This window comes from Aplidium turbinatum, chromosome 13, assembly GCF_918807975.1.
Source record: "Aplidium turbinatum chromosome 13, kaAplTurb1.1, whole genome shotgun sequence".
Classification (NCBI taxonomy): domain Eukaryota; kingdom Metazoa; phylum Chordata; class Ascidiacea; order Aplousobranchia; family Polyclinidae; genus Aplidium; species Aplidium turbinatum.
This window is the reverse complement of record NC_137484.1, coordinates 14,542,188-14,565,944: the sequence shown is the minus strand read 5'-3', so window position 1 is coordinate 14,565,944 and position 23,757 is coordinate 14,542,188. Positions and strand designations below refer to the sequence as shown.

At 37.1% G+C, this 23,757-nt stretch overlaps 1 protein-coding gene across 1 annotated transcript; it reads left to right on the top strand.

The window, feature by feature from the left end:
* Positions 1-5,803: 5,803 nt before the first annotated feature.
* LOC145782024 (single-stranded DNA-binding protein 3-like) lies at positions 5,804-23,441 on the top strand. The gene is made up of 16 exons (XM_082593753.1): positions 5,804-5,859; positions 6,054-6,126; positions 6,712-6,773; positions 13,263-13,347; positions 13,985-14,062; positions 14,307-14,366; positions 15,190-15,243; positions 16,015-16,063; positions 16,245-16,333; positions 16,505-16,572; positions 17,200-17,239; positions 17,768-17,819; positions 17,973-18,043; positions 18,140-18,298; positions 19,293-19,433; positions 21,290-23,441. The coding sequence occupies exons 1-16, from the start codon at positions 5,804-5,806 to the stop codon at positions 21,407-21,409; spliced, it is 1,257 nt and encodes a 418-aa protein (XP_082449879.1). The 3' UTR covers positions 21,410-23,441.
* Positions 23,442-23,757: the final 316 nt, after the last annotated feature.

Sequence of the window (23,757 nt, the reverse complement as noted above, 5' to 3'; positions counted from 1 at the left end):
AACTACTCCGTTTATAACTTCTCTTTACATTTGAGTTGCTGCCATGTAATTCATTTCATCTTGAGTGAGTTTGTACTGCCTCCCATTGATTGTTGTTGGAACTTGCAGTTTCAGCGAAATGCTATCCAATGGAACCCAACAAGAATCCTCTACGTAATCAGTATGTCATTGTGCATAACGTCATGTTCTTTCACTAGACCTATCCACCAGGAATCATCATATTTGGCAACAACGTATGTCTGTGGTGGAATATCATTAAGTTGATACACATTTTTATACATAAAGAATGAATGACATCCTGCAAAATTCTCATCATCTGATACACGTTGTATGCTGTTTCAGCAGATAAAATTTTGTTGGATGGAGATGCGGTAAGACTAGCGTTGGTCAGCTTTCGTTTCACACTACCCCCAATTCCGTCACAAGGTGACTTTCCGTGACTTGTGGCAAAGAAGGACCAAGATGCTTTTATGCCAAAGTCTGAGTGATGGTATGTCAGGTTCAGAAAGTTTTTGAAGTTTTTATATTGTCCACCACAGCCATCAGAGAAGTACTCAATATGTGTTAGTTGAGGATGTTGAAGTTTCAAATGTGTAACAAGATGTTTCTGTAGGTTGTACACAAATGATGTATCATGTGTTAAATCATCGGACATGAAACACAAGGATTGCTCTTTGACTTGAAATATTGTTGAATCAATGTCACGAGTATAAACTGCAATGGGGTGAATTGTGCATTGTTCCTTGCACCAGTGATAACTTTGGATTTCATTTTGAACTACAAATTCATAATTTTCTGCAAAGTTTGTCAAAACAATTGCTTCATGTGGCTCCAATGTCGATTTTCGTGATTTCAAATAGTTAGCTTGTGACTTTGCAATATAAGAATGTGCTGTCAGTTTGTTGATTGCAGCAAGAGTATCTTCAATGAGTTCCTCCTTAATATATAGTTATATACCATTGTTTTCAAATCTGATCGGTCAGTAGAAGTCCATTGTTCTACCAAAAAGGTCTCAGTCTCATCATATGTAGTCAAATTATCAAATAATTTACGTTTCAAAGCAGCCAAACCAGGACAACTTGGACAGTGATGAATCATGCAATTTTTATTTGTCACATCACATACAAGAACACTCATCATTTCTTTGCTTGGCAGACCACATGCTGAGGCCAAGAGCTCTGCGTTTTGATGCATGCGACAAACACATACATTGTGAGTTCCAGAAGCTCCTGGTGAAACACACCATTTAGGTTTTAAAGACCAAAATTTGGAAAAACTAATTTTCAATGTTGGATTTTGCTCTCTAAAGATATTGTAAAGTTCCCAGCCTGACCCTAGTAACAACCGTTTTTGATAATAAACATTTTTTTGTATGCTTACTTTGTCCTTCATGCCTGGCAACATACGAGATGTTTCATCATTTTCAAAAAAAAACCAAAATTTTTTGTTGTATCTCAGCTGGAGTACCAATTCTTTGTTTTCGATCATGCCGACCCAAAATTTCTTCTTCTTTTTCAATATTTCTAGCTTTGTAGATTGAGTACATGGAGCAACCAAAATAAGTTGATGCTTTTTCAGCAGACCAAGACTGAGGAATTAGGGTCAGAATTTGTAATTTGTCAGAAAACTTTTTTGTGTTCTGAAATTTAATCTTTAATCTTGCCATGAGACTGTTTAAATCCATGCTGTCATTATGTAATTGTTTAACTTTGTCTCTTAGTTCAAGGTCTTGGGAGTTTGCTGTCTCTAGCTCATTGGGATTCAAGCCAGACACTACAGCAAATTGTGACGTTAGCTTTCTCTTGCATTTTTGCAATTTTTGGGAACATACTTTCAGTTTTTGGTGCTTGGGTTTGCTGTGCAATGGCACCAGTGGAGATTCATTCAATAGTGCAAAACTTGTCATTTAAGTTTGCTGTAGATGCTTCCTTTTCTGCATTAAAAACTGCACTTTGAAGTTCCTTTGTGATTGGAGATGCACTCGACTCACCTTCAAAAATGCTACTATCAAAATCAATTGCCATGTTTCCTGCTTTGGTGAAACAGCGGCTGCAAAGCTTTTGTCCTGGAACAACATTTAAGTTTCCAAAATTTCTCAGTTTTTTTTGCCAATTCAAGCCCAATTGTGCGTCTACTCTGAGGAAGAGGTTTTGAAGATGCATCAACCTCATGTATTTCAAAAATGTTGCAGCAAAGCTAGAATTATGGGAGTGGTTATCCTATACCGTGCCGTACGTTTACAGGGCTGTACAATGTACGGTACATTAGGTTTCTCTTGCCATGTATGCAGTAGTCTTGTGCAGTGTGCACATAGCTGTAGGAGAGTAAAACATTTTAAAAGGCGTACAAAATTTGCCCCAATTTTGTTTTTGCAATTATACTTTAAAAACACAACATTACTCACAATCTCTGAAGTGGTGTATACTGTACCGTATAGTCTATTACAGTACAGAGGTTGGGAACCGTTTTAGGTAAGAGAGCCATGAAACTAAGCTACATTTTTGAAAATGCACTTCCGTAAGAACCAATATATACAGTAGGCTACCGGTAATGCTTTAGCATTTAATACAACTCACATGTAGTGTGGCAGGTAATGTTGTAAAAATGGTGCCATGTATTTACTGAAGATGAGAAAAACAGCGGAAGGTGTGGGGGATCTCTCCCAGAAAATTTTGAAAAAATACATTTATATACTGGTAGGCTACTCATTTAGTTTGATGCATTTTGAGTGTATTTTCAGTTTTAAATTGTATATAATGAAAAATTAAAAAAAAAACTTTCTATTATAACTTTAAGCCATATGCCATCACAAAGGTCGTATGTGGCTCGCGAGCCATGGGTTCCCAACCCCTGGTCCAATAACTCCACAGTCACTCATCAACTTGGCAGTGTACGAAAAACGCAGGCAACAAAACATTCAATATAGGTAAACAAGGCTGACTTAACTTTAATCTACATTCATAGACGTGTCTGACTGTCTTTGTCCCAATTATCATAAATAAACCATCAAATTGAGCCTTTTTTGCATCGTTTGCACTGTTGAACAAAACTACTTGGACTATTTGATCTATTAATTACAATGAAATCATAGTCAATGTTCTTTCAATACCATCGTTACGTTAATAGCTGAACATTTTTGCCCAAATATTTTTACAAATAAATGTGTTAGTAGGATGAGGAAAAAAAGTCGAAACAGGTTTCCGATGCTAAAACAGAAACCTCATAAGGTTCCTACTACCCAGCAGGCTTTCAAAATTGTACTGATGACAAAAGGTAGACTAGTATCTAATATCTGAATTAAGCTTACATCTGTTTACCAATTGCATTCTTTTACATTTAATTTCAGCAGATACTGAATCAAAGGTTAGTTCATTCAACCCAAATTGCAATACCAATTACTAAAGCTTCCAAGCTTAATGATCTTACATTTTACATTTTAAGAAAAATGTTAATGTACTTCAAAATACAACGCCATAGGCTACGACGTTCCTAAACAAATAAAAATTGGTTGTCCAAATAGCTAGACATTGGGGTTTCTGAAAAATTAATAAAGTGTTTGCGCAAACTCTCCAAATAGGCTATCATAATTGATAATAAGATGTAAAATGTAAACCAAACGATTTGTGTAGTCGTACAAAAACTATTCGACAAGTAATGTGCAACCTAAGGGCGCTTGTTGTTTGGTTGAAAAGCTTTTGCCAGGCCAACCAAGACTACCCAGGTAGCAAAAATGTATAATTTTGCATCGTTTTTACATTGCTAAACGTTTAAAAAAACCTGTGTAACTTGGTTATTTTTAGTAAGCTGGTTCCATCAGTTTGTGATTTAATTTCCACCTTTTGTTGTAATAAACTCACCAAGCTTAAACAATGTCATGGCAGAGTAAGTAGGCTCAAAATGAAAGCAATGGGACTACGAATCCTCACTAAACTAATCAAAATGGTCTTGTTGTGCCTAAGATGACAGCCTCATTGTGAAGAAAGGAGCGTTCTTCCCGCTTATCAGCACAACGTTGAGCACTCACTAGTACAGCGAGCTGTTGCGATTCGCTAACCACAACGATGTAGCTTCCCACGCTAGCCATTTCAATTCTTTCTACAAAACGGCTGCCGAGAAACATAATATATATGATTGGATGGTCTAAATGGCTAGCGTGGGAAGTTACACCGTTATGGTTAGCGAATCGCAACAGCTCGCTGTACTAGTGAGTGTTCAGCCTTGTGCTGATAGCCGGGAAGGACGCTCCTTTCTTCATAATGGGGTTGTCATCTTAGGTGCAACAAGACCATTTATTGATTAGTTTAGTGAGGATTCGTAGTCCCATTGCTTTTATTTTGAGCCTACTTACTCTGCCATGACATTGTTTGTTTAAGCTTGGTGAGTTTATTACAACGAAAGGTGGAAATTAAATCACAAACTGATAGAACCAGCTTACTAAAAGCAACCAAGTTACATGGATTTTCAAACGTTTAGCAACGTAAAAACGATGCAAAATTATACATTTTTGCTACCTGGGTAGTCTTGGCCTGGTTTTATCCTCTGCTAAGAGTAAAAAAGAAACACAAATGATAAATATTGGAGAAATTGAGTCTCCTTCACAACTTAAGAATCAAACAACGCAAAACTTCTGAAACAAAACGTTTTGTTTGAGTGAAAGAATCACTGTAAGCAAGCAATGCCAAAAGGTGCGCGCATGAAGCCATGGGAGTGTGAGGTATATATCAAAAATTTGAACATGTTGTTATTTTTTTAAGTACTTCAATGTGACGTTAGTTACTACCGAACTTTAAAAAGTCTATATCTTTGCCTCTGCAGAAAATCCGCAGCAAACGCCTTTTTTTTTACATGTTTAGTATCGGCCAAATTTTGCCGATGCCGATACTAAAAAAATGGCCGATATCACCAATGCCGATATATCGGTACATCACTACATCTCTAGTTTCTATGTTTGGGTCCACATCTTTTAGGCGCAGACAGTTAGGCGCCGGTCAAATAGGCGCGCTCACTGTGGCGTCAGGATATTTAGGTGCGGAGCACTGTGGCGCCCGTTCATTTAGGTGCTATTCCTAGTAAAGTCTGCAGATTGTCTGCAGATTTGGCAAAACCTAGTCGGGTTTTGGCGGAAAACTAAGTTACTCTTCACTCAATCCACCCGCTGGAATATAATATAGGCTACAGTATATTTTTTACTGATGTTTAGTGTAGTTATTATTTGACAACTAAAAGTGAACTCAGTCATGTTCGGAAACTTGAATAATTTATTGACAAAGCTTTCGCTGACGCAAACCTGGGCTAACAACAAATAAATGCCGAACACGCGCATTAAAAAAACAATATATTTTTCTGTTCAATATAACAGTTTGTGTGAAAAGCATTGCCGATTTAAGCAGCTTCACTCATGGAAGCCAAGACATATTTTTCTGTTCAATACAACATTTTGTGTGAAAAGCATTGCCGGATAAAGCAGCTTCACTCACTGAAGCCATGAGTAACAACAAATAAGTGCACGCGTATTAACAAAACAACATATTTTTCTGTTCAATATAATATTTTGTGAAAAGCATTGCCCTACCTGCCAAGCTGATACAATCGGCAGACTTTACTAGGAATAGCACCTAAATGAACGGGCGCCACAGTGCTCCGCACCTAAATATCCTGACGCCACAGTGTGCGCGCCTATTTGACCGGCGCCTAAAAGACTTGCTCCCCTATGTTTTATACTGTGTTTAACATAATTGCAGGTCATACAGTATTTACTTTTGTTTTATATTTTTGTTGCATCTGTTGATGGAAATTACACAACATGTATGGTAAAACAAAAGCTAATCAAGTTCCTTCGGATCAGCAGGCCAGAGAAAAGTGAGTTTCTAATTTTTTAATTGTTTTTGCACAGACTTATTACTGTTCTGTTGCTGACATTGGAAGTTTTATACCAAACCAAATGTTCAATTGTTGTGTTGTATTTATTGTTGCACTCATATCAAAGAACAATACAAAGTCAATGAAAGAAAATATTTTATAATTATGAGCACTATGTTGTGTTATTTTTTCAGATTGGCAATGTATGTTTATGAATATCTGGTGAATGTTGGAGCAGAAAAAACAGCAAGTTTATTTTTGCAAGAAGTAAGTAAAAAGTGTGGTCTTAAACCACTCAGCTCTAAGATTTAAGTGCTGGAATGGCTCGTTTCAGGGACTCCAATTTGTAGACAATGATTTGGAGATATCCCAATTCCGAGACGCCGATTTGGAGACAGCCTTTTTTAGAGACTTTGGACAAATGACCGAAAAGTTTCAGTGAAACAAACACAGTTGTCAAACAGCATCTGTGGCATCAACATTTATAAGTGAAGTTAATTGCCCAATCTATAAAATAATGGTTGCTAGATATACCCGCAAGATATCAGCTAATTTACATCTACTTCACTATGAAACAAATACAACATAAAACCGTTTCGTTTGCATGGGTATGGGAGGGTAAGCACAAAATCTACCTACCTAAATGGTCCCCACTAATTCTCTGAATAAACATAAGTGGTCGGATTTTCAAGATTTCACCAATTGGTCGTCTTCGAATTGGGATGTCTCCTTATTGGCATCTCACTGTTTACTTGACATATGCCATCATCATTTTGTTACTACCATTTGGTGTGGTGGCTTTCGTGTGGTGTTGTAAACTCGCAAGCAATTTATAAGGCAATCTGTATACAGATTGGCTGGGAAAAAAGTATAGCCGTTAAAGAAGGACCCGGATTCCTACATTCATGGTGGTGGTGAGTAATTTTTGTCGCACGTGGAATCGTGGATGTGTGTCATATTTTAAGCATAGTTTTCTAATGTATATACAGCTACCGCAAAATGACTTCGGACCTTTTTTGCGTACAGCCAATTTTACGACAGGTTTGCAGCTGTGCGTTTTACATCAGATCATACGACTAACAATAAGCATTATGGCTAACAATGCAAAGATTGTAAAAAATGTGAAGAAGATTACCAAAGCAATATCAACGCTGTAAAATCTTGTTTCAGTTTTTTTTTCAGTCAAAAGTCTTGAAAAAGTGTTTAGAGAAGAAGAGGAGCCCTAGAGTAGTTTATACTTGAGAAGAATTTTGCATGCGTTATTTTTGAAAGTGAATTACTAGCTATGCCTGGAAAGTACACCAGTGATGAGGAAAAAGCTCGTATACTAGCCTGGAGGCAAGAAAAAGTAAAAATAAAGGTAATATGTCATTGTCAGCGTAGTGGAAGATCAAAGTCCACCATTATGAAGATTTTGGCTGATGCCAAGGAACAAAACCTCCCGTGCAATGCAGTGCCGAAGCATAAGTTTGGTGGTGGTAGAAAAAGAATAACATCAAGCCGTACAGATCGCATAATGAAAAGAGAACTGGAAAAAAGACCTCAACTGACAGCACTAGGCTTAAAAAATATGCACTCAGATCTGCTGGAGACCGTGACCATCCGAACAATCCAGCACCGCCTCCAGAAGAACTTGGGTTTGCCTTGCCGCAAAGCTGCCAAAAAACCTCTTATAACTGAGCGAATGAAGCAGAAACGTCTTGCGTTTGCGAAGAAATATGCCCACCGGACTACTGAGCAATGGAGGAGTGTAATGTTTTCAGATCAAAGCAACTTCCAGGTTTTTCGGATGGGATCCACCACAGTGAGGCGCCCTAGATCATCCAGTCGCTTTGATCCTCGCTATACTATTCTAACCGTCAAACATCCGGACTCGGTCATGGTGTTGGGAAGTTTTTCTGGTGAAGGAGGAAGGGCAATCCTGTATTTCCTGCCGAAGAACAAAAAAATGAATGCTGATGTTTACCAGAAAGTGTTGGAGGAGCACATGCTGAACTTCTTCCACATTTATGGCTGCAAGGTCTTTATGCATGATGGTGCACCATGCCACACAACCAAAAAGATCAAGAAGTTTCTTAAAGAACATTGTATTGATGTGCTTGAATGGCCTGGTAACAGTCCAGATTTGAACCCAATTGAAAATTGCTGGCAAAAAATGAAAAAGAAAATTGCAAAAAAGAAGACACCAAATCTGGACACACTCAAGATGGAGCTCAAAAAAGTTTGGTGCCAGGAGATGACCCAAGAATATTTTAAAAAATTAAGTGATTCCATGCCAAATCGCCTGCAATTGGTCCTTAAAAATAAGGGCAATATGACAAAATATTCAGAAAAGTCGATTGTTTTTAATAAAAGGTTTCATTGTATGCAAAAATGTTTGTTTTTCTTGAAAATTTAGAAAGGTCCGAAGTCATTTTGCGGTAGCTGTATATATGTTTTTATTTTAGTTTCAAGCTTGTTTTTTGTATGCTAACTAAAAATAAAGCTTTGGTAGAGAGTCTGTTTTGTTGAACCATAGACAAACAAAACAAAGTAACTTTAGCGGGTTTAACATGTTTTATTACAAAGAGACGTAACATAATTAAAAAATCAACTCAAACGTTTTCGACACGTCTGTGTGTCCTCATCAGGAATTACTTAAATCTGCATTGTTACAACTCTCAACAGGCAGTTATTCACCTGTGGCTCATGGTTCCTTTTGTGTGTGTTCTAATTTTTTGTCACATGCCTGTACTTTACAATCATGCCTGTACTTTACACTTTATGTGATCTGTTTCTCGCAGTATATATAATTTACTCGTAATTATTCTTATATCACTTGTTCAATTTGTGCTTTTCAGTCCAGAGTGTCATTGACAGTTATAGTGCATAGTCAGATTTATCTTATAGTTTTTATTTTATGTACATACGTATATTGCATATTTAAGTCATTATTGATGAGGACAAACTGACCTGTTGAAAACGTTTCAGTTGATTGTTTAATTATGTTATGTCTCTTTGTAATAAAACATGTTGAACTCGCTAAAGTTAATTTGTTTTGTTTGTCTATGGTTTGTATATATAATCTGATTTTCTTTTAAAAGTAGGATCGTAACTGACAATTTAAGTATATTATATACCATAATAGTTTAATTGAACATGTAGGCTACATGATTTAGAATAATGCCAATTGTTAGGAGTTGGCTAAATGGAACATTTTCTATCCTAAGGTTGTAAATGTACTAGGTCAGTGGTGTACGGCAGTGGCTCCCAACCTATGCGTCACGACCCAAAGTTGGGTTGCCAGAAAAGATTTATGGGTTGCTTTTTTTCAACCAAGAAAAATGTTTAGTATAAAAAAGCTGTTTGTATAGCCCTAATAAGCAAAATCCTAGGCCTCTAAATAGCATAGACTATCAAAGCTCCTTCCTGCTGGCCAAATTCTTGCACTCAGCAGCCAAAATAGAAAATCCGTTAAAATTTGTGTTTTTAAAGATCTGTTGGTCTGTTGGTTAATGTCGTGTTTTTGCGTTCATTTAGGAAAGAACAAGGCCCTAAAACAAATTTGCAGCTGTAGCCCATTTAAATGCATTGCTTCCTAAGTAGGTGTACAGCAAGTCTTCAAGTTTTTGTTTTGATCGACGCTCACCTTTTTAGCAAAATTTTTATCAGCAATATTTTTTGTCAGTGTGTGAGAGACTTTGCCTTGTTCAAATACCAACGGAGTGGAGAATTGTTGAAGCTGGTGACCAAACATGGCCGACCGGTGTGTTATTTTCGGAGGATATTTAGCGACTTCTCGCCGGTGATGGCCACTTGGAGCTTAAATACCTGCTTAAAGCTGTGTTTACTTTATGCTGCCATGTTTTTCTTTTCTGGATGCCTTCAAAATAATTTTTGGTCGCTTCGAAAAAAGTTAGCAATCACTGATGTACGGTGACTGTTCTTTGGGTGTTCACTTTTTTTTAACAGGCTTTGAACATGCACTACGTTTGTAATTTTTCCAGTAGCTGTTCAGATCATATCACAATAATACTGATGGGATATGATTTAACGAGTCATTGTGCAAATTAAGCATGCGTTTGAAAGTATCTAAAAATGTGAACACCCAAAAAATGGTCACTGTGCGTGCCACTGCTAGGTTCATATTGCCCTGGGCAGTGGGCAAGTGAAGAAGCTATAATGGCAAAAAGTCCATAGTGACAAGAAGACTATCTGCATGGAAAGTTTATAGGCTATGCTATTCCTGAAAAAAACTGTCACTTCTTTGAATTGAAAGCGTTCACTGATGACATATGAATTGAAAGTGTGCTTCTTCCTGCTTGTATTGTTGTTTTTTTGTTTTTTTATCAGATAGTCTTTTTAGCAGAGCTGGTTTGAATACCGGTTCGATGTTAATGTCACTGTTTCAAGAAGGTTTGCTCGTGTCAAGGTTTTAGTTTCAAAGACAAGTCAGCTCTTTTCTCCTCGTTGTAAATGGATTGCAAGCCAGCATTGCTGTGAAAACTTGTGAAAATCCTGAGTTATCTCATACATCCTGCAGTCATTAAATTCTTGCATTCAACGTCTGCAGACTTTAAATCAATGTAAAAACAGTTGTTTGCTGTCTTTGATAATGCCTCCGTGAGTTAATGTAAGCATTAAGCTGCTTTATTACTCACTGGCCATGGCCCATGGGTTTATCGTGCATTGTTATTAACTTCACTGTACACATGTCCCGAACACATTCCGTTTGTGTTGCTGTAACGTTGCCAGGCCTAAAACTGACAGTTAATGCGCCTATGAACTTTTTGACGCTGACTTGCTTCAAAATCAATCGCATAACTTGTCGTGTCTGACAGCATTGTGGTTAAACGGTTGTGGCATAATTATAAGGGTATAAGACCCAATCTGTGATTAAGAAAAGACAAAGGCTTTTCGTTTATGAAGTCGTGATTGCACCATCATTATGTTGTGATTTCCAATTCTTTTCCCAATTCGTGACTGTTTGAAGATATCTGTTATGGTGGCAATCAACCGCGAATCAATGTAACATTACCATTTACCAACATTGCGTTGGCAAGTCCGTTTGCAGTTGTGTTTCTAAAATTTGTCATTTCCCCCGAACATAAAGTCGGTCGTTTTTTCACATAGATGCAACGTGTACAGACGTTGTGTCACCACAAAAGCGACTGATTTGCCGTCTGGGTTTGTTAGAATTGTCAACGTAGTACTCGTGTCATCTAAACGGGTGTCTCAACAAATAAAGGCTATGGTTCTCATACCGAACCGAACTAAAATCGAAGGTCAATCTTGTATTGCAATGTCAAGATGGCATGTCTATTTCTTCTGTTTGTCTTCAATGTAGCTGCATCTTTGCATTAATTTTGGGCTGTACGTGTCTATTTTAACAGGTTATTTTTCCGATTTGTTTTAGTAGAAAATGGCATAAATGCCTTGAAGCGACGTTATGCATTTGTATGTTTCCCAGAACATTTACTACATCGTATAAGTGTAAAGGATCTTGAAAATACAGAAATCGATGATTTTCTAATGCGTTCATACCAATGTTTCCCAACCGGGGTGCCATTTACAATACTCTGAGGTGCCGCGAGCTATTTCTCATATTCATTTTGTATCTACCTTTAAATGGTTAGCTTGGATGTTGTTATTGATAAAACTTGGATACAAGATTGTTTTTAATGCATCATTGAGGCAGCCCAGTTTTTTTGTCGTACCATGTATGTATTGTATGAGGTGAAAAATCATTGTTCTGCTATGAGGTGCCACAAAATATTTTCCTGTTTTGTAAGGTGCCGTAAGCCTAGAAAGGTTGGGAACCACTGCTTCATACATTTTAATGCACGAAGCTTAATTTCTCGTATTGAACCCTCGCATGTTGCGATGCATTGTTTTCATATATTGTATAATGTAAACCCACCTAGACAGGAAAATTCCTCAAAAAAAACGTCTGTAAACGTTGAATCAACGTAAACATAATCGATTTTGCTTTGGAAAGTCTTGACTGCAACTGCAATACATCTAATCGGTTTCTGGTGCGAGTGTTTCAGCCAGAAAATTTTGTCCTTTTTGTATTGGTTCAACGTCTGCTGACTTTGAGTCAACATAAAATAAGCAAATTTTGCCAGCTGGACTGTGTGAGCTTTTCTTGAATTGAAGAGAAGTGGTTTTTCTCTACTTTTGTTTTCTTTGTTTCTTTTAATTAAGTGGAACGACTGGTTCTTTGCTTTGTCACGTGATTAGCATTTTGCAACTAGGTTTGCTGTTCTTTTGCGGTTCGCCGAAGGATTTGCCTTGTTTTAAAGTTAAACATAGACAAACGTTGAAACAGTGTAAAAATGAGAAAGTGTTTGCTTGCATTTAAGCTTGTACATGCTGTATCGGCCTGTCACTCGGGGCCATGACCTACGCGACATCCGAAAATCGTTTTGATCGATTGTATGTTTGATAACGGTAAATTTGCTGCAAAGCATTGTAACGTGCAACGACACCGTTCGAATGCACAGTGTTAGAGAAGGTGTTATTGAATTTGTTTTTATACCAAGATGTTGCTTGGTAAGGTAATCATAAAATCAAGTTTTCCGCGAAGTCGAAATGACAAAATTAACAATTGAAAACACCAAGCGACTGTTACCGAAAACTCTTCATGCAGCAAAAACTTCACCAGATAAATTTTGCTTGCTCTTCTTCTCGTCTTGGTAAGCTTGAGGCGTTTTTCTAAACTTTTGGCACAAAAAATGTATTCAGTTGATAGTTTCTGTTTATTCTTTTTTGCATGGTGCAACTCAGTAGAATTAGATCATCAACTGCGCCAAAAGTATTAGAATTTATTTGGTTGTCGATTTTGCATTTGTTTAAGTACTGCGATAGTGCGACCCGATTGCTTTGTTGTTAAATTTGTGCAGGAAAATTACTTCTCCCAAATTTATACTGATCATCAACTTAGAAAGTAAGTTTCCTTCTGATTTCAACGCCAAGGTAATTTGATCATAGCCGGCCTTTCATTATTGCCCTGCAGATTAATTATGTTGCAGCGTGTGACGATTTTGAGGGGTAAACTTATTTTGGCTGCAAGGACCAAGGTACATGCAAAACTTTTAAGAACATGAGTGAAGTTTAACGCAATTGTATCACAGTTCGACAAATCTTAATATATACATGTCTGTGACACATCCATTTCATGGTGAACCTATTTACCTTAAAACTAGTCCTTTTTGAAAAGGTTTTTCTAACTGGCTATGCATCTCATTGTGACAATGGGTGGTGATTATATGAAAAATGTATTTTTTTTCATATCGTAAGAATTACCGTAAGTAGGCTATACCACAAACAAAATATTACAAAAATGAAATGTAATTTGTGTGGCTTTTTTACAGTGCAAGAACAATTACATAAACCTTAATATTTTTTTTCTTGTATTTCAGTGTTTTCTGGGATTTGTATTGCGCATCCCCCGAAAGGAGAGAAACCTGCGAACACAGTACAGAGGCCAAAGCATTCCATGATTATGTAATTGTTTCTATTGCACATTATGTATTTTGTTGTTTATAATTTCACTTAACAAAGTAACGTAGTTTGGAGTTATGAAAAACAACGTTAGGCGACTTAGAGAGATTCTATTGTAGAGCAAAACTTTGCGAGGAAGTTGGATCCCAGACAGAAAATCAACCAATGTAAAAAACGGTTGATTTTCTGTCTAGGATGACTTGGGTTCCAGAGGGCAAATCAGTCGCTTTTTACATTGATTCAACATTTGTGGACGTTGAATCAATGTAAAAAAATAATTTGTTGTCTGGAGTTAGGTAGTTTCGAGTTAGTATTGTCGGAAATTATTGTACGACCTTTTCAGGAAGAACGTCACATAAACTCAATATGGTGCGTTATTCTTGGAAATCACGGGAAGTTTTAACCATGTAAAATAGCGGACGCTTTCTGGCTTTAATTCTTTGTAGATCGCAATTCAGTAGTAGTAGTAGTAGTTGTCCAGTTTTAATCCGGTGATGTCCCCGTTACCGAGGGTGGCCGGATTCACCTCCAAGTGCCGCAATCGCACTTGGAGGTGAATCCGGCGACCCTCGGCAATTCAAACTTACTCAATTTAGGTTTGTAAGGTCGCATAAACTTTAACTTCTAAGCACTGTTGCAGAGTTTTTCAAATGCCCCTCCCTTAAGTGCAATGCCAACAGATGGAATGAACCAAGTAATTTCTCCTGGTTATTTTCCTGTAAGTGGTGTTCAATAGTTCATCGCATTTTAGCACAGTTCATGTTGGTACTTGTTAGAGCATAGATTTTATGCACTTGATAATTGCACCATACATTACAAATATACAATTATTTGCTACTTTGCTACTTGCTACTTATTTGCTTTGCTAACTTTGCTATTTGCTACTTATTTGCTACAATTATTTGCTTCTTTGCTATAGTTTCTTTCCATGCTGTGTCATTTAGTGCATATGTGTATTATAGCCTGGAGCATCTGGATCTCCATCCCACCATTCAAACCCAAACAACCCAATGATGAGACAGGTGATATTTTATAAGACATGTAAAATCTGTCCGTCATGGCAAAATTTTCTAACATTTTTTATTTTATTTAATTCCTCAAAAATAAAATTGGAGGGAAAAGTTAAAGTGGAACATTTTGCTGATTTTATTTTTACTTCCACGGACTGGTTACACTTTGCAGTGTAGTTCCCGCAACATTCGGAAAGTACCCAGACGCACCTGTCAAACGGCTGAGCATGCAAAACAATAGACTAATTCTTTGATACACACGCTGCAGCTGGCAGAATACAAAGCCCTTTGCGTTCTCGTTCAAAACAATCACTGTTTGTTTATACCGCGTGGTGGCGCTCCTGTTTAAACACAATTTTGACGGTTTGATGTAGGCTTAATATGTTACTTACAGTAAATAGAAGCTTCCAAACCATCAGTTGCTCATAAGAAATAAGTCGTATTAATTGTTGCGATGAGAAGTTTTCATTTAGATGAAATACTAAGATACCTTTTTATTTCCTTTGCCTAATGTTGCATATCGGCAGTGTGGTGTAGTAAGAAAGGTACCAAGTTATTTCGCCTGCTAGGGTTCAGCAGTACTCACTTTCTTAAAGCACATGTTTCCCCAGACAACAAATTTGTGCTTTTTGTTACATTGTAGACGTTGAATCAACGTCTTCAGACGTTGAATCAATGTAAAAAAACGACTGATTTGCTGTCTGTGAATCGACTTTCCTTTTGTTGTGCGCTTTGTCTAGTGCGGTGTTTGCTACGTAGAGAGCATTCGGTCTTTTGCTGTTAAACCTAGGTAAAAGTCCATATCCTGTTTCTTACCGATCGTTTGCATTCTTAGCCATTTGCTATGTCACCGAGATATCCACCTGGCACCCCCAGACCCGGAATGCAGGTGAGCGTGATGCATTTGCGAAATAATTTGCTGTCTGCATTTGTGAAAATAATCATAAGGTGTCAAGGACTGAAATATTTCGTGTTTTTACACTTCCTCGTTTTAATTTTAAAGCATGTAGAAATTGCACATGAGTACACTGTATAATATGCGTTTTTTCACTCACCGGTCAACAAAGTAAGATAGTTAAAAGCATTAAATGTTGCTTGGAACTTTAACCGTGAACCGAGGCAGTTGATGATATGACAGTTTGTCGAAATGAAGTTTAATCGAAGGGAAAGTGGTTGTTTTGTAGTAGGAGATATTTCCTGTACTTTTTTATGTAAAATTTATATACACAGGTCACAGAGTGCCATTTTTATTAAATTCTTCTACAAACTGTGGTTCGATGAACCACCGTAAACTCGTAATATTAAATTTAACACAGCTTGATCTCGTACATTTGAAACGCCATAGCTCTGTTCTTGAAAGTTCATCAACGGATAACTGTGTTTTTTTTTCTTTGTGGTCCAATTACAAATACTTCGCACCCTGGACCGTGGTGGTTGCTTACCCCCGATTTAAAATATAAAGATTTCGACACGATTCAAGACGTTAATATGATTGATTTATGGAAGTGGATTATTATTATCGCTGTGTTGCTGACAGTATCACGCAGTGTGCTGTTGATGGCTTATTTTGCTGTAATTTATAAAAAAAATTCATGTCGCATATCCTATGTTTTATTAGATAGTGATGCTTTGTTTTTTAATTCCGGGTATTGTTTCGTAGACCCCCGGACCACAGCCGATGTTGCAAGGCATGGACCACCCAAGACAAGGTATTACGTCACTACAATCTCGATCATTTAATTGCTGAATAAACGATACAAAAAATCTTCTGTCCAATTTAACGTTTCGATATTTTAAACCTTAAGCTGCTTTGACTGTTCTTGAATGAGACGAATTTAGTTCATCGTATGCTTTCAATCAAAGCTAATTACGATCATTTTCCATTCTCAGGACAAATGATGGGAATGGGGAGGATGGTTCATCCGCGAGGTATGCCGCCTGGATCGATGAATCCCTACGGATCGGATCAATTCCAACAAGTTAGTTTATTGATTGGTTGCTTGAGGAACTAAATAAAGTCTCAAAGTGTGAACTGTGTGATAAAAAAAAAGAAATTCTTTGTATAGCCTACCCTAAAGTATATGTGACACTGATTTTTGAACTTGGTTTAAATTTTTTTCTAAAGCAATATTTTTGTTGCCTTCATTTAGACTTTCAGTGGAATGCGCATGCCAGCCAGTACAATGCCTGGACACAGTGGAATGCTGATGGGTCCAATGTAAGTATTTAAAAAAATCAGATTATTATTTAAGCATTAGTTTGATACCTGGTAAACAAGTCTTCAAGATAACAAAAATAACTGCAACGCTTGGCAAATCAAAATTCAGAAAAATAAATAGAGAAATTAAATGCATAACTTAGCAAACGTCTTAAAACTATACTGTTTTTATTTTAAGTGCTAAAGTGAAATGAGGAAAGGAGAAAGATTTGGGTAATGAGAAGATAAGGTTCTCATTACACCCAGCCTTCGGCACTAACGAGAGTAGGGTGGCCAGTTCATTTCTCTCGGCCGCCTTTATTTCAGCAACTATGCCCAGCCTCATTGCCCAGTGCCCACCCAATTTCTTACGCCCTGGGTAGAGGTGAACGGTGTTTTTCAACAACCAGCTTGAACCTGGAGTCGAACCAGGTTCGCATAATTGGAAAGCCAACGTCTTATCCGCTGCACGATCCCACCGCTATGAAATGAGTAGTATAAGTTTTTTATTCGATTTGGCTAGATGAGTGAAGTCAGTTACATGATTTTTCCATTGTCACAACAACCATGTGGTATTGTCTTTTCTACAAATTTGTCTTTCATCGATTCTGCACTGCGCGCACTATATGTTTGATTTTTAATATTTAGGTCGGCTCGATCGCCTTGGCCAAACCCACCTGGACCTTCAGTAAGTAGAACCTCGCGCAGGTTGCATAAAATATTACAAGTTTCAAGTTACAAAATAGAGATGGGTGATTGTGAATGTCATGTGGAGAAAGTCTGGGCGGTGGGACAAACATTTAGCTCTCCAGCAAACTAAATGATAAAACTGCTCTTGCTAATATTTTGCATCACAAATATTGCCGAGAGAGCCACTCCAGTTACGTTTGTCCCATTCGGCGTCAGCCTTCACAGCAGGCCACAACTTGGCATTTTGTGTTTTATAACCTATCTAATCACTTAAACATGTTGTCTACGCGATACTATAGTAAATCTAACAACCCAACATGATTTGATTATATGGTAGATCATTTATCATTTTGCTGTCTAGACAAATTCTTTATAAATGGCTTTATATAATCTGTGGTTATGATTTCATATCAATTGTATGGTTGATTGGTTGGGTTGTAACGTATCGTTCACAGTAGCGACTTAGTTTGCTGAGTACCTGTGTTCTATAGCTACGAGCTTGATAACCTTCTTTTTCTGTAACCAGGGCACGACGCCGGGAGGACTTCCATCTACTCCTATGATGAGGAGCTCTCCAGGTTGGAATAAGTTGTTTCATGAGTCAGATTTATTTTGTTATATTTTTTTGGTGCTCACTTACTGTTGCAATAATAAATCACTGTGGTTTTTGAAATGTGACTGCCATGCGTGATGTCATTTTTTTCCGCCTTACAAATTTTACTTCTTTCTAGTCTGCTCAGATCCGATGAATCCTGACTACGGACACATGAACAAACCGATGCCACATCAAATGCCATCCTCTGTGAGTTTTGACTTTTCGTTCGTTGAAACGCATTACTTTTCATAGGTTTCACAGTCAGGGCATGACGTGAGAGGTTTATTTGTTTCTTTCTCTTAGTTTCCAATGAGCGGTAATGTACCTGAAGGCATTCCTCCCACAACAATCCCCATGTCAGCTGTCCCAGGGCTGCCAGTTTCAACACCGACGATGGCGCCTGGTTTAAATGGAATGAATGGATCAGTTCCTGACTCCGCCATGATGGACGGCTTAGCGAAGGTTTGCCACTTCAGCTTCGATAACAAGAGCTTTCAATTGTTGTCATGCAAAATGCTTTGGTTAATTCTGTAAAACGGCAAGATATCATGAGTACACAGCATGGCTTAGTTAGCTTTTTTACTTTTTAAGCCAGATGTAAAAAAATGCCTCCTTTTGTCTACAGTTTAACTTTACATGATATAAGATTTGTATTTCTTTGATAAACATAACATGCGGTGCTAATTTTACATCTAAAACCTGTACATACCGAGCGGTTAGTTTTTCTTAAATTGAATACGTGAATGCAAGAAGGGCCCAATTCCAACAACTTATTTTGAGATGAATGCGTTTTATTTATTTTGGTCATTTGCTTTTGTGGTGGAATTTCGATCATGATTAATATGCTTAGATAATGATATGCTGGTAAGATGTATTATGAAAAAAAGAGAATTTCGACACTTTAAACCCTGATTAACGTAAAGTCAATAGAGGATTCGCGTAAAGCAGATACAAAAGCATCTAATTTAGTGAAAAAAATTGAATGCAGTAATATTGACGACATTTTAAAGTACATGTAGTTCAAACAGAAGACTGACCAGAACTACATGTACTTTAAAAAGTCGACAATATTACTGCATTCAATTTTTTTCACAAGATGTATTATGCTTCAAAATGTCACTCGGTGAAGATGGCGTGGAAAACTATTGAAAAGTTGAAGCTCAAGTGCTGGTTGGACCTTTCTTAAAATCAATGGAGATGTTGAGGACGGTATTTTACATGTTGAAGCTTGAAGCGATTTGACGTTTTTCAGGTATCATTTAGAGTTTTAGACGACACTGAAAGGAATCGGAAAAACATAAACACTAAACAGTAAACAGCGACATTTGAAAAAAAAATAGACTTGGGCCCTTTTTTAATTCACGTATTCAATTACTTTGCAAATTTTGGTTTATTGTCATTGAAAATATTTGTGCGATAGGATGTCGTTTACTTAACGCTGTCAATTTTGTCTCAGGGCTCTCCAAGCAACAACATTCCCATGAATACTATGAATGGTCCTTCCTCTATGGCTCCTTCTGGCGGGCCTGGTGAAACTCCACGCACGCCGCAAAATGGCGAAGGAGATACGTTTAACATGGCAACATTTAACGATAATGTGAGTAATAACACACCGATGGGACAGTATTGAATTCCACACGTCCAGCTTTGAAATTGACGCACGACGTTCTCACGTCTTTCTCACGTGACGTGATAGAATCACGATCAAAGGCGTCATTGTTGGGTAGCAGCAGAAGATTGTACTGTAGCAGTTGCATTCGGTTTGATCTCAGCACCTTATTGAGATACGCTACTGTTGGTGTGGGTTTTGTGGTTGCGTTTATCAGGCATATTTTGGCTGTTTCTGTTTACTTTGACATTGTCCGATATTGAACGTGTCCGATAACCATGCAGTTTATTCCCTGGCACATTCATACTTTTGGGTTCAACCGTGTGTATTCGTGTATATCTTTCGTGGTAGTTGCACGGTATCTTGATTGCTAATGAGCAATGTTTGTGTTATCTAATATCAGTGGGTACGAAGATTTACGCTGATCCAGTATTGTCCGCTTATTATATTTATTTGCTATGATTTGCTAAGCTTACCCAGACAGCAAATTAGTCGCTTTTTACATTGATTCAACGTCTGTAGGCGTCTACGGACGTTGAATTAATGTAAAAAAACACGGATTTGCTCTATGGGTAAAAGCTTTCCGAAAGTGTTCAGTTGTTGTTGGCCGCCTGATGAAACAAATGCAGAGAAAAACATAGAAAATTTATTTGTCTTTTATCTCAATAAACTGTCCGTCTTCACATTTCATTGTAGTCAGCATCCTTTCAGTTTAGCGGTCGTCTTTGCTCACACTCATTTTTCAAAATTTCAGCTGCACTCATATTAATGAGACCAATTTTTATGAATAAACGTAAAAAACGAAAGTTTGATTTTTTTCTCTCATGTTTGCCATGTAACTTGTTTTACATTCTGAACGATCTGTATTCAAAATGCTTTTGGCGAAATATTGTAACGACATTTTTTCACATTCAACGTCTGGAGACGGTGAATCAATGTAAAATACGGCTGATTTGCTGTCTGGGTCAAGTACGCATAAACTTTTATATTTGTCTCTCTGTAAACTGCATTGGCAAGAGTGGTGTGGTTAATAGCTTGCAAAAGGACCGCTTTTAACATGACTAAAACACTTAAAGGAAAACTGACTGAGCAGAACTGACCAGAAGTAGTAAAACTTAACAACACCATTTCTCAAAGTCTTCAAATTTGCAGCTTTTGCTTTGACTTATGCTGACGCTTCAGTGTGGTCAAACGTGCTCCACCTTGAGCGGTTATCTTTCATGCGACAGCTCAACCTTCATGCATGCAGTATATGTTTTTATTTTTACAGCAAAACGATGGAGTCTTTGTGTAGTTGAAACGTTTGTAAGCACGTTTTGCGATCAACGGCGTTTTCTGTCATGCGGCATGCTAATCGTTAAGTAGGTTAAAATGTAACACAAAACTTGTTGCTTACAATAAACAAAAACTGTGCTAAATGAATCCTGTCACATCTTGAGCCTACTGTTTGTGTGTCAAGTCACATAATTTGTTGTCACAGTGACCAATTAATTTTTGTTTTTCACAGCATTCTTCACTAACACTGATAATAATTATTTTTTCTTATTCTCATGCCTCATGTAACCTAAGACTAATTTGTTTGATTTTCTTTAAAAGAATTGTTTGTCAAATTCAATAGAAAATATTTTAAAATTTATTTAAAAAATATTAATTTAGAGTTAATTGATTCACTAATTTCTCTTCATCTAACTTGGCTTTTTATTTATTTTTCTATATTCTTGCTTGTTGGTCTTCTGCTTGCTTCATCCATCTGGTGTCGCTATATTGCACGTTGTTTGGCTCTGCTGCTTCTGCTTGCCGCTGCATTGATGTCATTGCTACGTCATTCATGTCGTCATCGTCAGGATCAGAGCGAATCGGCGGAGATTTTGAAAATCAAAGAAACGATGCAGCAGGAAGCGAAGAGATTCGAAACGAAAGAAACCGACGAAAACGAAGCCAACGGTTTCGGATTCTTGACATGAACCTGCGAATCAGTGTGTGCTATCGAAAATCAACTCAAATTATCGTTTGTTAAGAAATCACACCTTATTTAAAAATGAGGAAAGCAAAGGATAAGATTTGACATCAATATGTGGATTTGTAGTCAAGCAGTGGCTGAGTTGGTCTTCCTTTTTTTCTCTACAAACCCATCACGTCGAGAACTAATTTACGCTTTAGTTGTTAACAATACCGCTTGCCAATGCAGTGAACGTGTTCTTAGCTCGCTGAGTTTATCTTCGACAGTTACGGAACGAACTGCATTTAGATTTACTTCGACTTTTTTGTACTGTGTCCATTTGCTTCATATCCGGATTGATATGAAGCAGATACCGATTTTCTGTTGCGTACAGGGCGGGTTTTCATTTCCCTCTCTCCTGATCTTTTCACTTTCTTGCCTATTTAACATCTTGATTTCAAAACGACGTTGGTATTCGTATGTCGAGATTTTGCTCATAATTTTATTTATTGTGTATCGTTGTTGTTGATATCAATTGTAGTTTATCAAATTTTAGTGCCGCTATCACTGGATATCGGTGCAACTCATGTTGCGGGCTGATTAGAAGGATTTAGTTTGCATAAAAAAATCTGTTTCTTGAAAACTCATTACTCATCAGCCAGGCTCATCAGGCTGTCACATTTTAACTCAGCAGGTCTTCCTCGATGAGTTTTTTATATTTCTTCAAGCTTTTTGTAAAAACAATTATCTTGTGGAGGTGAGGTTTGAACCGAAAAAAAGATGCTTTGAATGTGGCATGACGAAAAATATACGATTGTACGTTTTGATGTGGGCTGCCTAACTTTGGCAGCGATCTTGCGTCATTCAATTTTATATTTTACAGCTGTTCAAAACATTCTAGAATTTCTTTGCAGTGCTTTGTTTTATTGGGTAAACTAGTTACACATTATGTGCAATGAAGTTTCTTAGCTAAACTGTGTATTAAACGCAGTGTCCAACCTTGTCATGAACTAATTGGTTTCAATTTTTTTTGTGTGAACTTTCGTTAAAAACATTTCCATTTTTTGGTATGGTTTCACATCTGGCGAGTTTTTTTACGTTCTAAAAATGATTAACTTGCACTGTGATGATTTCCGTAATCCAAATTTTAACCTTTTTTGTATCAATGTGATGCATTTAGAATAGACGAAGAAACGCGTAATTTGTCGAAAGCTCCCGGCTGAAATAGTCAAGTTTTATATAAAGAAATATAACTAGTTTATTGGTACTTATGTAATGGCAACTCCGCCCTCTTTTTTTTGCATATTCATTTTCATAATTTTTCTTGTCTCTATTAAAACAACCGTCTTAGATTTCGTTAAAAACGTCAAAGCTCGCCTTTTTGTCGTTCGTTTTCATTCATTTGCTGAAACCATTCTAGTGCTTCTGACCAGATCCGTAAGTAGTGATGTGCTGGGGAAAAAATTGATATTTTTGTTACTCCAAGTGTTCTCAAGTGGTGCAACAATGTTTAAAATCAATACACTTTCTTCTTTCTAAAGCTTGTGTATTAAAACGTTTAAAATTTTATCAATCTAAAAAACAGCTTTATATTTTTATTGTTTCAGTCACGTGTTTGTTGTTGATAGTCAACTTAGCTGATTGCGCTGGAAATTTTGAATTGATCACTGATAAAATTTCTCCACAAAACCGCCTGTTATTGTAGCAAGCATTCACAATCAAATGAGAAATTACTTTATCTTTTAAAAATCATGTTCAATATATGCTTTGTTTTGAAGATTCTTGAAGCTGAAAGTTAAACAGCGGCATTTTCCATTGTAAATAACTGATCAGGGTTGTTTTAGTTAAGCTTTTCAGTATTTTTGAAATTACCTCTCGGCTCTAGCATGAACTTGGTTACGATATATGACCGTTTTTCTTTCGTACTCACACGGCGTAATTATACTGTTGGTATATTATATCGTCTACAAACTCTCACAATCTTTTATCGTTACATGTTTTAGTGTCTTTTTTGTGTCCTTTGTCATTTGTAAGGAAATAAAATATCTTACCACGAACCGGTCGTAGATTGTTTCTTGCGGTGCATGAAAGATTAGTGGCCTATAGTAGGTCACTTGGCATATAAATTTTAACTTTGGATGTTTGTGTAAAAACAATTCATGCACGAAATAGTGCCAATGTGGCTTTCACTCTCTTTGTCGAAGCAATCAGATGAAAATGAAGATATGGATATAAAGTTACGAAGTGTTTGCTTTGTAGAGCAATCCTAAAAAGCTCTTCTAAATTACCGGTAGCCTACCCTACTTCAGGAAGTTCAAGTTACCGGTACATTATTTTAATTCTCATCTTTTATTTGAAGTAAACTTAGTCTAC

Bases quoted from the DNA above. Each gene is read 5' to 3' on its own strand.
- LOC145782024 (XM_082593753.1), top strand. From the start codon at position 5,804: ATGTATGGTAAAACAAAAGCTAATCAAGTTCCTTCGGATCAGCAGGCC. The intron at 6,127-6,711 runs GTAAGTAAAAAG...ATCTGTATACAG, and splicing joins CAAGTTTATTTTTGCAAGAA to ATTGGCTGGGAAAAAAGTAT. The intron at 18,299-19,292 runs GTTTGCCACTTC...ATTTTGTCTCAG, and splicing joins TGATGGACGGCTTAGCGAAG to GGCTCTCCAAGCAACAACAT.